A 15,811-nucleotide genomic window follows, 5' to 3' on the forward strand; every position below is an offset into this window, starting at 1 on the left:
GGAATCTTATTTTACTTTACGGAGGAAGTACGTCCTAGCTTGAAAAATGTTTTATATTATAAGATGAAGGAGTATTATTGATCGCTGATAATGCGGTCACCAAATCACTATGGAGCATTGGGGCCACGGAAAGATTCTTGCCACCACTCAACGTGCAATCACGGGGTGTGGGTTCTTGCTTTTTTCGCGATGGTTGATGGCCGATGGGTTTGGTTGTGGTTGGGGCATCGTTATGCGTAAACAATCACCGAGGCGCAACATGCTCTCTGACTCCGATCAGACTTGCCATGAGCGGCGGTTGGTGGCCGATGCGGACAAACGAACAAACAAACAGCGGTGCCGCAGACTGCAGTAGCAGCAGCAGTTGGTGGCTCTCAACTTCTGATCAGGACGCGAGGTGTTCGCAGCAAGGGATTCAAACTCTTCAGAAACACGAAGGGCCTCTTTGATTCGCGGGATTGTAAAAACATGGAAATAGGAAAAATATAGGATTAAAATGTCATGCTCATCTCAATCCTATAGGAGTTTAGGTTGTTTGATTGCATCATAGGAGGATTCTTTCAAAGAAGTTTGACTGGATGCTAGAAATCCTATGGGAAGTAGTACAAAAAATTCCTTAAGAAAAAATCCTATAGGATTCAATCCTCCAAAATTCCTATGCAAATCCTTTGAATCAAAGGAACCCGAAATGGTTTAGTTTCTGCGAATAAAATAGAAAAATCATACACATAATGCAGGTGCTTTTCAGGTGCTTGATCTGTTTGAACAGTAGAGAAAAAACATTTATAGGACCACGTGAAAAAAATTTGATTGCAGTATAGCTTAATTCAATAAATGTTGGAATACTACAATCTATTCCAACCTCTTTTCTCTTTTCCGAATTCACATGTACGAGGAATGACATAAGTATCTTTTGTGGCATATAGCAACCTAGGGGCTGTTTGATTTGTGACTAATTTTGTTAAAGATTGTAGGCAAGTTTGATCAACTTAGATGAGTGTTTGGTTTCAGCCACACCTTAGGCAAGCCACACTTAGGTCTCACATGGCATACACACAAAAAGTATGACAAGATTTTCTTAGACTTGCCAATTTGTGGCTCTCATTTTGATGAACTAACCTTAAGCAAATTTGGCAAAAATATATGGTAAAGTGTAACAATACTAGGCCTAGAACCAAACAGCCTTTTAGTTTTACTTTTGATCGCCACATGTTCTGGCAATGCTTATTAGGATTCTTATGTTTTTATGCATTAGAAGAATCAATTATTTTGCTCTTGTCGTTAACAGTGTGATTTATAACTAGAGATTCGGTCTGTGGTGTGGGTTGGTGGCTGAAAACTTGGGCCCACTATAAGTGGGCTCACCTACCGAGATAGCAACAGTACACATACTCTTACGTTGTCAGTAAAGGGCAGCATTATCGGAGACAGCAAAAAAATTATATCCACATCATATAGTAGTAGTGCAAGCCAATGTCATTAATTATGTTTCGTTAGAACATCTCCAACAGCCACGCCAAAAAACACGCGCGTGATAAACCCAGTTTTTAGCGCGCGCGGGACGTTTTGGCGCGCTTCAGCGGTGGTGGGAAAGTCGCACACGTGGAAACCGTTTGCGCGCGCGAGAAAAGGCGACAACTTGCACGCTATTTTGGCGCACCGCTTCCGGCGCTCCTTTAAATTGCGGCGCTCGCCACGCGCCTATTCCACACACTTCTCTTCCTCTTCCACTGCCACGCGCGCCTCCACCGCTTCCTCGTTTGCTTCCGCTGATACGCGCGCCACCGCTCCAGCGCCCCGCCACCGACGCGCTACCATGCCGCCGCGCCGCCGAGGAGCGTCGGGCTACCGCGGCGTCCGCCAGCGCCCCAACGGCGGGTTCTACTCCGAGATAGGTCCAGCCGAGGCCGAGCTCTGGCTCGGCCTCGGCACCTTCGAGACGGCGCACGAGGCCGCCCGCGCGTACGACGCGGCGGCGTGGCGCCTAGGCAGGCCGCGCCCGCAGATAAACTTCCAGGACGTGGACACGCTCCAGCAGGCGCTGGACGTCGCCCCGCCGCCTCGTCTTACCACGGCACAAGACCGTGCGAAGCACGCTGAGCGGCAGCGCCGCCTCCTCGTCGCCTAGGAGGACGAGCGGGTCATGGCGGACTGGCGCCGGCGCCATCCGGAGGACGTCACCTACGAGCAAGCCTACTGGGCAAGGCGCCGCGAGGAGGAGACGCAAAGGCGCCGCGAGGAGCGGTTGGACACGCGTCGGCGGAAGGCCCTGGCGTTATCGCAGTGCGAAATCATTGAGAATGGTGGGCAGACGATCTTTACGTCTGATGATGATCGTTGGCAGGACATGTGGCTCGATACCTCGGACCAGACCAGCGAGGATGGCGATGATGATGATGATGACGACGACTGGAGTAGGCTGTAGTTGCGTATGTAGTTGCACTATCTAGTAGTTTTTTTTATGTCGTTGCATTATCTAGTAGTTTTTATCTATCTATGGTATGGAACTATGTAAAATATCTATGTATCATTTTTTCTATCTATGAATTTTATTATCGTTTTATTAAAAAAATATACGCAATGTTTACCGCGCGCTGCATTTTAGCACGGCCGCTGGAGCTACGCGCGCGCTCTCAATTTTGACGCGGCTGCTGGAGCCAGCGCTGCCGGCCGCGCCAAACCAGGCGAACGGCGCGCGGCAAATACGTCTTTTGCGCGCGGCGCGTTGCACGACTGTTGGAGATGCTCTTAACAAAGTTTTCTCTTGCCAAAGTACTCCTAGGCTAGTTCTCAAACCTCACAGAGATCAGCACATTTCTCGTACAGACGATTTGCTGAAACCAAACTTGTAAATAACTTTTGGGAAACGTTTGGCATCGGCGCACCGGCCGAACGCTCAGCCGGTGCCCCTCGCTCGCTCGCTCCTTTCCACGTACGCTAGATGGGCCTCAAGTGAAACGTTTTTTTCTTCTGTGCTTCTTCTTCCTATCGCGAGCGCCTCCCCCTAGAAGCATGTCCCCTCCCTCCTCCCCCTCGTCCTGAGCTGTGTGTGACTGGGCCACCACGACCTCCATCGCCGGCGGCCATGGATGCCTGCCGCCATGGCCAAATCCATCCCCTACCTTGAGCCTTCACGCGGGCGCATCCCCTCCCCCCCTTCCCCCTCCCCCCCGGGCTGCGACTGGGCGACCACGACCTCCATCGCCAACGGCCAGGCGCTCCCTCGCCGGCCGCCATGGTTGCCTGCCGCCATGGCTGGATGCACCCCGCGTATACTAGTGTTGCAACCGTCACCTAGAACAGCTTCAACCATAGACAGAAAAGCTTCAATGGAACTGCACAAAAAGGGGAAGCTGCAACCGCAGTTGGATTTTGTTACTACTGGCGAAGTTTTTTGCTACATCCATCAGGCGGAGCTGCGACCTCGCGACGATGACAACGACGATTTTTGTTGCATCCGTAGTAGAATTTTGCTACTACCGCTGAAGTTTTTTGCTACATCCATGTAAGGCGGAGTTGCGACCTCGCGAAAGACGGTGACGGTGTTTGATTTTTGCTGCAACTATAGTAGAATTTTGCTTCTACTCGTGAAGTTTTTTGCTACATCCATGTAAGGTGGAGATGCGACCTCACGAAAGACGGCGACGGTGTTTGATTTTTGCTGCAACCGTAGTTTATTTTTGCTACTACGGGTGAAGATTTTTGCTACATCCATTCAAAATGGTGTTGATTGACTGACGGCCGCCGTCGACATAATTTCCTGCAGCAAGCATCAATGGCGCGGGGCGGCGGCCGAGCTACAACCCGTCGCCGTCAAGAGCTGCAACACAGGTGGAGTTGTTGCATGGGAACTGGCGACAAGGACAGCCGGTGAGGGCGGGGACCGGCAACAAGGACGGCCGGCGAGGGCGGGGTCCGGCGACGAGGAAGACCGGCGAGGGTGGGGACCGATGACCACCGGAGGAGACAGGAGGCGCGGCGCCGTGCTCCCCCGAATGGGACATACGGATCCAACCAACTCTCCGAGGAAGAAGAGAGCTGGGGGCGATTCTTTTTTTTTTTTTCGCTTGGATCCAACGGCCGCGTGGCTCAAATCGAACGGCCCGGACTGGACCGGCCGAAACTTTCGGCCGGCGCGCTGGCGCCTATAAGCGCCCATAATTTTTATATCAAATTCATTTTAGATTCGTAAAAGAGCAAATAGTAAGATAAACAATCCATGAATGATTAATCTTTATGTAAGTCTGCACTAACTAATTAGCACAAGATTTGTCTTCATCTTTGTCATATGGTGAACAAGGTTTTGGCCTCCTTGTGCATGGACCTGACGATGGCCGTGACCTGCTCCACCTGCCGCTCGTCGGAGCAGGCGGCGACGAGCACCTTGGCGGTCCCGGCGTCCGGGTAGCACCCGGCGTCCACCATCTCCTCGAAGATCTCCAGGCACCTCCGGTACTCCTTCTTCCTGGAGTAGGCGCCCATGCGGGACGTCCACGTGACCACGTCGGCGGCGAGGCCCCTCCCCTCCAGCGACGCGAACGCCGCCTCCATCCTCTCCAGGTACCCGGCGCGGCCGTAGGCGTTGACGGCCACGTTGTACGTGCCCACGTCGCGCGTCCCCCGGCGCTCCATGGCGGCGAGGAGCCGCTCCATGTCGTCGAGGCGGCCGGCGCGGCCGTAGGCGTTGAGCATGGCGTTGAGCGCGAAGGTGTCCGGGGCGAGGCCGGACTTGTGCAGCTGCGCCATCACCTCCTCGCACCGCGCCACGTTGCCGGACCTGGCGTGCGCCGCCAGCAGCAGCATGTGCGACTTCATCGTCGGCGCCATCCCCTGCCGCTTCAGCGACTCGAACACGGCCTCCGCCTCTGCGTCCATCAGAAACTCCATGGCTGTCAGGCTCGGCACCTCGTCGGAGCAGCCGGCGTTCGAGGAGTCCATGATTGGCGTACGTACCTCGGTGGAGGCCGGATCTCCCGTAGGCGTCCACCAGGATGTTGTAGGAAGCTCTGTCGGGCTCGCACCCCATGTGCTGCATCAGGGAGAAGATCTCCGCGGCGGCCTGCGGAAACCCTGCGCGGCTGTAGGCCTCCATGAGGGCGTTGTAGGCGTAGACGTCGGGCTCGTGGCCGGCCTGCTGCATCTCCTCGAACACCTCCTCGGCCTTCTCGCACAGCCCTTCCCTGGCGAACGCGTTCACCAGCGCCGTGTAGGTGCAGATGTTGGCCTTGCACCCCAGCGACTGCATCTCCTTGAACACCTTCATCGCCGACATCGGCTGCTTCGACTGCCATCCATACACCTTTTTTCAGTCAGAGTCAGGTGATGATACTCTTCTCCACAGCAAAGAAGTTACCGGACGCACCTTGCCGTAGACGTTGATCATGAGGGTGTACGTCTCCGTGTTGGTCCGGCACCGCTCTCGCTTCATCCTCTGGTACACCTCCACCGCCTTCTCGGCGCACCTCGCCTTCAGCAGCCCGTCGAGGTAGGCATTGTACACCGTCGCACCTGGAGAAAATACCACCATTAATCAAGCTGTCAGTGTCAGTGACACTATCCTACAGTCCACACGGGTTGAAATGGAGAGGCTCCTACTCGGAGGGATCCCGTGCTCCCGCATCTCGGAGATGACGCCCTCGGCCCGGTGCAGCGACCCGGCGGCGCAGTAGGCGCGCAGGAGGAGGGCGTAGGTGTCCTCCGTCGGCACGCACCGGGCCTCCAGCAGCGCCGCGTACATGGCCTCCGCCTTGCCCAGCCGCCGCGTCCTGCCGTACGCGTCGATGAGCAGGTTGTAGCAGACGACGTCCGGGCGGAAGGAGCTCCGGTGCACGATCCACTCGCAGACCTAATGAGACACTCTCTGAGGAATCACACCGTCGAAATGCCGTCCATCAGAGCTTCAACTGAAACCGATCGCGGCGTGCGGGGTTTTGGGGGAACCTACTGATATGATGGGATCCCACTGCCGGCTCAGGCGGAGCTGGACGGCGACGTTGAGGACGTCGTCCCACAGGGCGTGCGTGGGAGGGACGTTGTCCAGTGCCTGCCAGACCTTGGCGGTGTCCGTCCCCTTCTGAACGAGCTCCAGGATGTCCTGCGCCATGGGGCTGAGCACGGGGAACACGCCGTCCACGAACCCGGAGCCGTACTTCCAACCGCGGCCTCTCATCGCACCCCCTGCATGCATGAGACTTGAAGCTGTAAAACCATTTCGACGACAGGAAATGGTGACGTGACACTCGCGAAGCAGACGTCCCTCCCTTGCTGAGCTTCAGTGCGGGTGTAAACCAAGCAAAACGAGGGGGACCGGTGAAGGTAGGATTTTTTACCTCTTTTCCGCGATATTTTCTTCCGGTCGAAGGTCCGCGCTTCGCCATCTTTGTCAATGTAGGCGCCCGGGTGTTTCCGGTTCTTCCTTTCGCCGTATCTAGAGGAATTCGCCTCGGCGTCGTGCAGGGAAGAAGTTCCTTGCTGAATGTTCCCGCAGGCGCAGATGCGCCATCTTGGTCCGGCGGTCATCGGATGATAATGCAACGGAGCCTGTATCCTCAACCTAAAATTCATACGGTGGAGGAGGAAATGTCAGTGCAACTGCAAACCAAGCTCACTGGGAGAAGCAGAGCGAGCTAGTGTGTTGTCTGGGAACTTTTGCATTTGAATGGTTACTGCTGAATGAACTGTCATGCAGAACACAGGCCAGATGCAGCTGCAGTTGCCTGAATCGGGCAAAACTACGTGAACTTGGGGATACAAATTTAGGAAGAATTCATGAAGGTAGAAAGTGTTGCTTACATGGTGAGCGCAGGGTGAAGGTCTTCAGAGGCAAACCTGCACTTCTCCCAAGGGACAGATATCGCCGAGCTTGTGGTCGCTTCTGCTCCTGATAGTTGTGGAAGAACGAGGGGCAGGGGAAAAAACTGGAATGTTTGCCAAGATATTTCCCTTTGGGCTGTTGTATCTAGTTCTAGCGTGCCGTTTGAGCCTCACAGGATCTATCATCCATCCGTGTTGTCTTATCCAGAAGGCAAATAAAACCTGGCTGTTGCGCTGGGCTGCACCGGGCAGTGGCAGTGCTCTGTTACTGGACTAACCAAATGCCACTAAAAAAAAGAGACTAACCAAATAAATATCTGCAGAAGCTTTTCTGCTGCGTTTCTGAATTCTGATACAAATGTCAATATGCCCAATGCAAAACTAAGGGGTTTATTGGAGGTAAATCCACGGTTATCTCGTGCATTTGCTGCTCATCTGTACCCACCAGCTTAGTTTCATACAACAACAGGAGGAAGAAACCAGTCGTGCTGAAATAAAAAGGAAGGACGGCCACATCACATTTTCTCCCCCAGGATTGCGTTTACATGGAGAAACGGCAAAAGCACCAAGTTCCACGGCACATCATAGTATGTCTTGTTGGAAGTCTTGCTATTATCCATGATTAACAAAATTGGCAGTTATGTTTTCCCAAGTACAACTGGCAGAAACCATGCATACGATACAACACCCTCTGCAAACATTTCTTTCTGATACATTCTATCAAAGCAAAAGGAATCCAGTGAGGATCTCATTCGAGCTCTACTCCGTCAGTAAAGTTTGGCTTTAATTTTCGATCCGTTTGGTCGGAGGGCCTTGAAATGTATTGTCGGTGTAAGTACATGGTCATTCGGCAAAAATATCCTTATTTTTGCTTGACAGAGAACCGAGTAGCTGAAGGGCTGCATGATTCAAAAGTCAGTAGGGTAATTGTCAGGCTTAAACCACATGGAGAAATCAATTCCTTTCTTCTTAAGGTCTTCAGTAGCAGGCCGGATCCGCTCCAAAAGCTGCAATTGAGTAATACGATTCATCAACAACCCCCCATTGCTCTAGGTAATCCATACAGCATACGCCAACAACACAAACACTCTAAGCTTGGAGATCCCCTAGTATGATGAATCGTCTAATGTGGACTCTCAGTTTGTCAGATTGACCCTTTGCCTTTGGGGATATAACCATCAATGCTTGAAATATTATTAGTATGGTATATTGGTATTGTAATACCATTAGAGGAGGTGATTTTCAGCAAATAAGAGAAGCTATTTTTTGAAAACTGACCTGATCGTGAACAGTGCCATTGGAAACAAGAACAGAACGATCAAAGACTGTAAACTCTCCACCATCCATGCGTGTAACTACCCCACCAGCCTCTTCAACTATCTGTTGAAAAATGACTAAATTCATCAAATAATTATACTGGCAAACTCCACAGAGTAAAGAGTAAAGAGTTGCATAGAGAAGGAAAAAAGAAGAAGCCATCCTGCTCAGGATCAATGAGTAGGAATTTATCTAACTGAAATTAAGACTGCTAGATAAATACATTTCAGAATATACACATCACTCTGATACCCTTTACTATGCGAATTCAAGATTTGATTACATAAAATAAAATGACATCAATTGCTTTCAAAGATTAGTTCAGAACTGCTCAATGATACCCTTAAGATAAGATTAACTCTATTAAATTTTCAACCCAAATTATGAGAATACGGACGTAAACATGGGAAAAGATTATCTGAATGAAAAGATGGTAAGGTTTGAAAATAAGCAAATAAGCCAGTCCCACTTTCTACCAAACTGATGATTATGTAGCAACTCTGATTCCATGGGGTGAAAAGGATTACCAGAACACCAGCAGCCATGTCCCACGGCTTAAGCCGATATTCCCAGTAGGCTTCGGTAATGCCTAGACCAACATGGGACATATCAGCAGCAGCAGAGCCTAGCCTTCGTACTCCCTGAAAGCAAGTACGTATTTAAAAAGAAGGATTAAAGAAACAACATAAAGAAGAAAAGTGGGCGGTGTTTGGTTTCCTTGTTACTGAACCCATGTTAATAACATTTTAATCAGGGGAGGATTCACTTACCCTGCTAACATCAGTAAATTCCTTGAACAAATTTATATTGGTCAGCCATGCATCATCATGTTCATATCCAAACCCAGTAACCAGAAGAGATTGTTCCACCTAGAGAATCAATTAAAGATAATAGATTATAAATCCGTATCTGCTGCACGAACTATTTATATTACATGAATTATAATTGCATCCTGAAATACTTTAATGAACAGATACATTGAGTATGATCACTGGATGGTTTTCATGGCAGGTACACACAGGTGCGCACGTATCCTTACTTGTAAAGTTGAATAAGAGAAATAGGTTACCTTTTCTGTTGGACTGACATGAATCTTTTGCCCATTACAATAAGCACCTTTTCCTGTTCAAGGAGCAAACAGAGCCTTAAAAACTAATGTCATGGTATATTCCAGAACCAGATTAAGAAGCATGCCAATTATTGATCAAAGATCCTACCAGAAGATGCAGAAATTGTACGAGTGTTCCAGCACATAGGCCCACCACAAAATTCCACCTAAATGAGATGGCAATAATATGTGAGTACAGAGAGAAACTATTCTAAGACCTATAATTTGTGTCTCCAATATTCCATAGTCCTATGGTTCAAGAATGATACATGCATACACATACCACAGTGGCAGCAGCAGGCTTGCCTCGGAATAGAACGCCAATGGATACAGAAAAGCTGGGGTAACCATGTGCAAAGTTTGTTGTTCCATCTAAACAAGAAAAACTCATTATATTGGATCGTTTATGAAGAAGACCATGAAAATGAATTAAATTGAAACATAAAGATTGTATTGCATATTCTCTAGTCAAAATGGCTCAAAGAATGCCTCAGTGAATTTAGGTACCAGTCATAAATCATTCTTTTGCTTAGCAATCTACATAAAATTGTCACCTTCCAAATCAGTGAAACAGACAAACCCATAGTGAGTGCACAGCTTACGTCCGAAAAATAAAGCAATCCTAAGAATCAAGGAAACACTACAGGAATTTATTCATCCAATTCTACAAACGATGGTTGTTCATGATAGAAAAATCCCAGTTAAGCCCACTACAGGAATGATTGTATTGTAAGTAGAACTAAAGGAGCCAAACCTAAAGGATCAATGCACCAGAGATACTCTGACAAAGAATCTCCAATAAGGCCACCTTCCTCCCCAAGTATGAGGTGGTCTTTGAAGTTCTTGGTGACGACTTCAAGAATGACTGATTCACTCAGTTTATCTGTGCTGAACAGAAGGATGGAATAATAAATTCACCAAGTGAGAACACATACATAAATTTAAGGCCCGCGTTCATACAACAGTGAAATCAACAGCATATGCAAAAATAAGAGAGTATACATGAGAAGCATTCTTACTCTGTCACCAAGTCTGCAACCCCTTTGTATTGGATATTACGCGGCTTATTAACAGCTTCCATTACAACCTAAAATGGATGGAAGACAAGAAATGACCTGAGAATTTATTTATCAAAATTAGAAACGAGGAGGATGCGAGGAACTTGCATAATGGCATGGAATGGAAGTACCACAGCCCCTCTTACGAAAATGATGAACTGGGCACTTAGAAGGCCATGAATTATGCAACCCCTAAAGCCTCGTGGTATACCCAATATGTTTATCCTCTCTTGGGTTAGCAGAAGAACTAATTGTCAAATTTACCCCCGGAAACCAATGGAACCACTAGTTGGCATCACATTAACCGCACGGCAGCACCTGCCAATTCAACTACACGACTAGCATTTCTTTCTTTGAAACTAAGTGGCATCGCAATCGTCGCTATAATGGGAGCAAGCAATTCGATCTACGAATCGTACCCCGGGCAGAACCTGCAATCGTCTAGCCAACCAACCCCACCGCACGAAGGGAGCTCTGAAGAGAAACGGGAGATCGGAAACGCACCTCGGCGCCGGCCTTGGCGGCGGCCTGGATGACGCCGAGCAGCTCGTCGGCGGGAACCGGGCCGGTGGTGGGAGCGGCCATCTTCGGGTACTTGCTGGGTGCGGCGGGCTGGTCCGACGCCACCGCCATGATAGCGCGCGCGTGCTTGGACCTGGAGGCGAGCGCGCGGGGGGCGAGGATCGGCGCCGGCGAGGCCCTGGCATTCCTCGGGAACGAGGAGGCGGCGGTGGTGGTGGAAGGGAGAAGATACCGTGCCATTGGTGCTGAGAGAAAGGGTTTGACGCCTCCCGCTGCGCTTCGTCTGTGTGTGTACGCTATACGGTATACCACCTGCTTCTTCTTTTCCTTTTCTCCAGGATATACTTGTCTTTTGTGTGTGGAGAATCTACTGGTTCTTTCCTGAGTAGGGCGTTTTTGATGCCCAGGCTCATCTGCATCCGGTTAAAAAAATTCATAAAAAATTCAAAATAAAATTAAAAAATTTCAAATAAAATTTATGTGATAGACAATTTGATACGTGAGGACCGCTTTAAATTTTAATTCATTTGGACATATGAGTAGCTCTCAGCAAAAAGACAAATCGAGTCATAACAGTACATGAACAGTAAACTTTTTACAGACCCCTATTTTGTCTTTTTCGCTGAGAGCTGCTCATATGTCCAAACGACTTGAAATTTGGAGCCGGCCTCACGCATCAAATTGTCTACCACACAAATTTTATTTGGAATTTTTTGAATTTTTTTTAGTATTTGTTTTGATTTTTTTCGTCGGCACGGGTGCAGAAATGAATTTTCGTTCTTTTCTCTACTACTCCCTTCGTCTAGGTGTGTAAGTCATCTTATGAAAATCAAATAATCCCAAAATACTTAGGCTGGTCATAGTGGGGAGTAACTTAGACTAGTAACATGCATATGTTACTAGTCTATGTTACTACCTCTATAGTGCATAGTATCATAGATTAGTATCATAGGTGGTCTCATTTATTGCCATGCATGACACATAGTAGCACCACATTTATTATGTTACGATATCTACCTATGTTACTATAATCATCTCTCTCTTCTTTAATTGTCTGCCACATAAGCATGTTCGCGAGTCCCAAGTACATGATACTACTTATGTTACCCCCACTATGGCCAGCCTTAGGCGCGGTGCATTAACTTCTACCTCATTTCTTGTTTCTTAACATATCAACCAATAAGAGATGTGGGTGTTCATGCTTTTAATGACTTAAGACTACCAAACACGACATGCAGTGGTTAGTTCATTGCATGCAGCTATTAATTAGCAAATAAACATTAAGTTCTCTCTTTTTCCCTCCTCCTTGGCCACGGTGCACAACCTAAAATGACTTATTCACCTAGACGGAGGGAGTACCTAACACCTCCTCCAATGCATCCGTACTTAGATGAGGTGCTAAACGCATTAATTGTCTTAGCAATTAAGGTCCCTAATGCATGGGTGCTTAGCTTTTTAGCTAAGCTTGCTTTATTTAATTCTTTATCAACAAAACTCTTTCGTGCATTGGTTGGTAGGCATTTTATATAGGTTCACGTGCTTGGAACCGTTTCCTTCTGGGGTCATCATAATGCTCTTTCTCCTTGGGGTCATCATAATGCTCTCTCGCCTTCTTAATTGCTTTACCACATCATTTTTTTGCCTATGTGGCACCCTTAGCACTCGTACACTGTGCATCACTGGGAAGGGCCTAAAAGAATGTTACGTTACCTCTCCCCTCTTAGGCCGTCCCACCTTTCGTTCACCCCTTCGCGCACGAGAATCCACCCCCATCGGTTTCCCTTCCCCTTCCCCTGATTTTCCTCCCCCTTCCACTGGTTTTTCTCTCTTACTCTTTTTGTCTGCCCGTGAAAACTCAGCGTATCCCAAATATGGAAATTACCATAATCAATCGATTCACATATGGTAAAGCCATAAACTCAAGAAAATCTCAAATATGTCAATTATGGTGATCAATCAATTCACGTATGGAAAGGTTATAGACTCGCAGAAACCAAATAATTAATCAATCTCTGCCATAAACTCATCGGATCTCTTATGTATTTATAAGGCCATAAATCACGGTGTTATCCAAATGTGCTTCGTAACTATAAAAAATCATGAGTTTTAGCTAGAATTGTGTACAATGAGCTATGGATGTAGACATACACGATTGATGTTATACTACTACACTACGTATGGCCTGTAGCAACACACGGGCAAATAGCTAGTTTTCTTAGAAGGTATCCAGTTTTGATAGAAACTTGAACAAATGTAGTACTCCTCTGTTTCTTTTTAATCTGCACATAAAACTTGTCTGAAGTCAATTTTTAAAAAAAATTGAGCTAGTTTATAGAAAAAGTATCAACATTCACAATACGAGATCAATATCATTAGATGCATCAAGAAATTATTTTTTCATATTTTACAACTTTAGTAATGTAGATGTTGATATTTTTTTAGATAAATTTTATCAAAATTTATAAAGTTTGGCTTCAGACAAAACTTATATACATAGTAAAAAACAGAATACATGCATAATATTTTTTATGATACCAAGTGACCAGTTTCCACCGTCATCAAGATCACGTGCATGCTTAATTTGTTGAGATTTCCTTTTACATTCTTCTATTTCATTGCTCATCCGAGTCCAACTGCAATTTAAAATAGGATTTCGCCCCGCTTTATATATAAAGTACAAACGGTCAAAATGGCGCAAAAGTGATGAGGAAATCATCATATAAGCAGGTCAAAATAAAAGAAAAAAATCTGAGCAAGCGGTACCAGTGCAGCTGATCCAATACCGAACGTGAGAACAGTAGACGCCACACCTAACAAGGGACACCAAAGACTAATGAATAGGATCAAAACCGCGTCGCCTTGAGAAACCACGGGGCATCGTAGTACCGAACAAACTGAGTCATCTCTAGAAGGGGCCGACTCGCTGTCTAGACTGCCCCATCACTCCAAGGCACGGAGATAGCAATGACCAAGAGCAAAGACCATAGAGACACGTGTATAAGATAGGAGATCGCCTAGGTCACCCCATGCCAGAGTTGAGAATGCTACATGACAGGGATAAGGCATGCCCGAAGCCACTGGTAGCCGAAAGGGACCAGGCTCCACGATGACACCCTCAAGAGGATGATGACGGCAAGCGCCACCATTGTCGAGCTCGTGGGGACTGACTAGGGTTTTCACCCCGAAGCCTTGACACCGTGAAGGGACTCGCAACAACGTCCCTGAGATGGAAGCGACACCTGCAAATGTCACCGCCGCCACCACTGGAGCGTGGAGTGTTCGTTGGGACCCTCACAAACAAGTGCTACATACGGAACCATAGTTGACGGCCCAAGCCATGAGGGGGCGTTGCGACCAATGCAAGGCCTCCAGATCCAGACCTGGGAGCCACCACCGCCGCAGCCACGACGACGCCAAGATCACCCCCCTCCCCCCTGCTACACATAGCCAAGAGGAGACACCACCACGCTAAAAGCACAACTTGCCAACAAACTAAATGGGCAACCTCTCACTCCAGGGCCACTACCCCGTCATCCAAGATCCCGAGACTCCGCCCAACATCATCTTGGGTGTTTTACATGCTATTATATTATCATTCTTGATTGTTCCATGCTGTTATATTATCATTCTTCGATGTTTTACATTCATTTTATAGCAACTTTATATCATTTTCTGGGCCTAACCTATTGACATAGTGCCTAGTGCCAATTGTTGTTTTTTGTTTTTTTTTATAAAAATGGGTTTGGAGAGGTCATGACTTTAGTTGGTGTTAATCCCACTATCTTGGAAGATTATAAAACTTTTATTCATGTGGATCATGAAGAAAAAAAATTATATGATAGATATATTATTGAATTTGAGTATGATCCTACATATATTATGAGAGAGGAAAATATGGTTGTAGAAATTTTTATGTTACTAAATTACCTCTCTTCTTGATGAAATTGTTGTTGTTTCTTTCTTCTTGCTTGCATATGCTAGATATTTCGTGTCTTGATAATTTATTTGCTTATCTTTACCTAATAATAAAGGACGGAGGCTTTCACAGTTCTTCATAGGTCACCCTTTTATATCTGTTAATTTTACATTAACCATAAAGATCGATGGCCGTGATTTCCCTTCTATCTATACCTAATACGTACGTAATAATCAATGGAGCAAGGCACATAAAGATATTGGAGATGGAACGTTGTGCACACGATTGCAAAACCGGAATCGGAAGGCACATAAAGTTAAACCGGACTGGGACACGTTGTTTTTTTTTTCTAGAGGAGGGGACACGTTGTTGATTGGCACAGCTCATAAAACTTCATTGGGACCCCTAAAAATACTCCGTTGGGACCCGTTGTTAGTTTAGAAGACTCCCTGAAAACATCCATCGATTAGGAAATAAATCCCCTCGAGGAGCCGCACCACCTGGGTTGAGGTCCTGGACGCCGCGGAGCAGGCTGTCGCCAACAAGGACGACGACAGGGAGCTCCTACGGTCCTACCTACAACACTTGAAGGCTGTCGTCGGGGGCTCTTACCTACGATCCGTCAACAGGGGGCTGCACTGGGTCGCCGTGGTAGCCGACTCCACAGGACGAGGAGACACCGCCGAGCCGGACGGCCTGCCATAGACGGGCCGACCCGGTCGACCTTTCGAAGCTGCCAAGAGGCAGTGGTGCGCGGAGTGGCGGCTCAGGTAGTCAAGCTCGGGCCCGACATTGCATAGCTCATCGTCGAAGTGGTCTAGGTGGATGCCTCCTACTCCCTCCGTTCTCAAATATAAGTCTTTCTAGAGATTTCAACAGGTGACTATATACAGAGCAAAATGAGTGAATCTGCACACTAAAAATATGTCTACATGCATCCGTATATTATATTCCATTTGAAACCTCTAGAAAGACTTATATTTAGGAACGGAGAGAGTACATGCACAAAGGCCAACGACAGCGACCAATTCCCAGTGATGCAGCCCCTGCACCTCGCCTCCCTGTGCTTCCGTCACT

General features: G+C 47.5%; 2 protein-coding genes across 5 annotated transcripts; both read right to left on the minus strand.

Moving 5' to 3' along the window:
• Positions 1–4,109: 4,109 nt before the first annotated feature.
• Positions 4,110–7,154, minus strand: LOC123144154 (pentatricopeptide repeat-containing protein At2g35130). Of its 4 annotated transcripts, none has more exons than XM_044563204.1 (8): positions 6,793–7,154; positions 6,667–6,716; positions 6,330–6,553; positions 5,945–6,177; positions 5,596–5,845; positions 5,363–5,508; positions 4,954–5,299; positions 4,110–4,865 (listed from the first exon to the last, which is right to left on the minus strand). In XM_044563204.1, exons 3-8 carry the CDS (start codon positions 6,517–6,519, stop codon positions 4,285–4,287), a joined length of 1,746 nt encoding a protein of 581 aa, XP_044419139.1. In that variant the 5' UTR covers positions 6,520–6,553; positions 6,667–6,716; positions 6,793–7,154; the 3' UTR covers positions 4,110–4,284. The 4 variants fall into 4 exon arrangements, with proteins under 4 accessions (XP_044419139.1, XP_044419137.1, XP_044419136.1 ...); XM_044563202.1 differs by having other exon boundaries at positions 4,954–5,284; positions 6,647–6,716; XM_044563201.1 differs by having other exon boundaries at positions 6,647–6,716.
• A 249-nt stretch (positions 7,155–7,403) lies between these two features.
• Positions 7,404–11,127, minus strand: LOC123144155 (phosphatase IMPL1, chloroplastic). Its single transcript, XM_044563205.1, has 10 exons — positions 10,801–11,127; positions 10,258–10,325; positions 9,993–10,126; positions 9,522–9,610; positions 9,348–9,405; positions 9,200–9,252; positions 8,901–8,999; positions 8,658–8,771; positions 8,092–8,193; positions 7,404–7,820 (listed from the first exon to the last, which is right to left on the minus strand). The coding sequence occupies exons 1-10, from the start codon at positions 11,056–11,058 to the stop codon at positions 7,722–7,724; spliced, it is 1,074 nt and encodes a 357-aa protein (XP_044419140.1). The 5' UTR covers positions 11,059–11,127; the 3' UTR covers positions 7,404–7,721.
• Between the last annotated feature and the right edge of the window lie 4,684 nt (positions 11,128–15,811).

The sequence above is a fragment of the Triticum aestivum genome, chromosome 6D, assembly GCF_018294505.1.
Source record: "Triticum aestivum cultivar Chinese Spring chromosome 6D, IWGSC CS RefSeq v2.1, whole genome shotgun sequence".
NCBI lineage: Eukaryota > Viridiplantae > Streptophyta > Magnoliopsida > Poales > Poaceae > Triticum > Triticum aestivum.

Bases quoted from the DNA above. Each gene is read 5' to 3' on its own strand.
- LOC123144154 (XM_044563201.1), bottom strand. From the start codon at position 6,684: ATGACAGTTCATTCAGCAGTAACCATTCAAATGCAAAA. The intron at 5,846-5,944 runs GTAGGTTCCCCC...GTGTCTCATTAG, and splicing joins AGTGGGATCCCATCATATCA to GTCTGCGAGTGGATCGTGCA. The intron at 4,866-4,953 runs GTACGTACGCCA...TGATGGACGCAG, and splicing joins GAGATCCGGCCTCCACCGAG to AGGCGGAGGCCGTGTTCGAG.
- LOC123144155 (XM_044563205.1), bottom strand. From the start codon at position 11,058: ATGGCACGGTATCTTCTCCCTTCCACCACCACCGCCGCCTCCTCGTTC. The intron at 10,326-10,800 runs GTGCGTTTCCGA...CATCCATTTTAG, and splicing joins CCGCCAAGGCCGGCGCCGAG to GTTGTAATGGAAGCTGTTAA. The intron at 8,772-8,900 runs GTAAGTGAATCC...ACTTGCTTTCAG, and splicing joins AATTTACTGATGTTAGCAGG to GGAGTACGAAGGCTAGGCTC.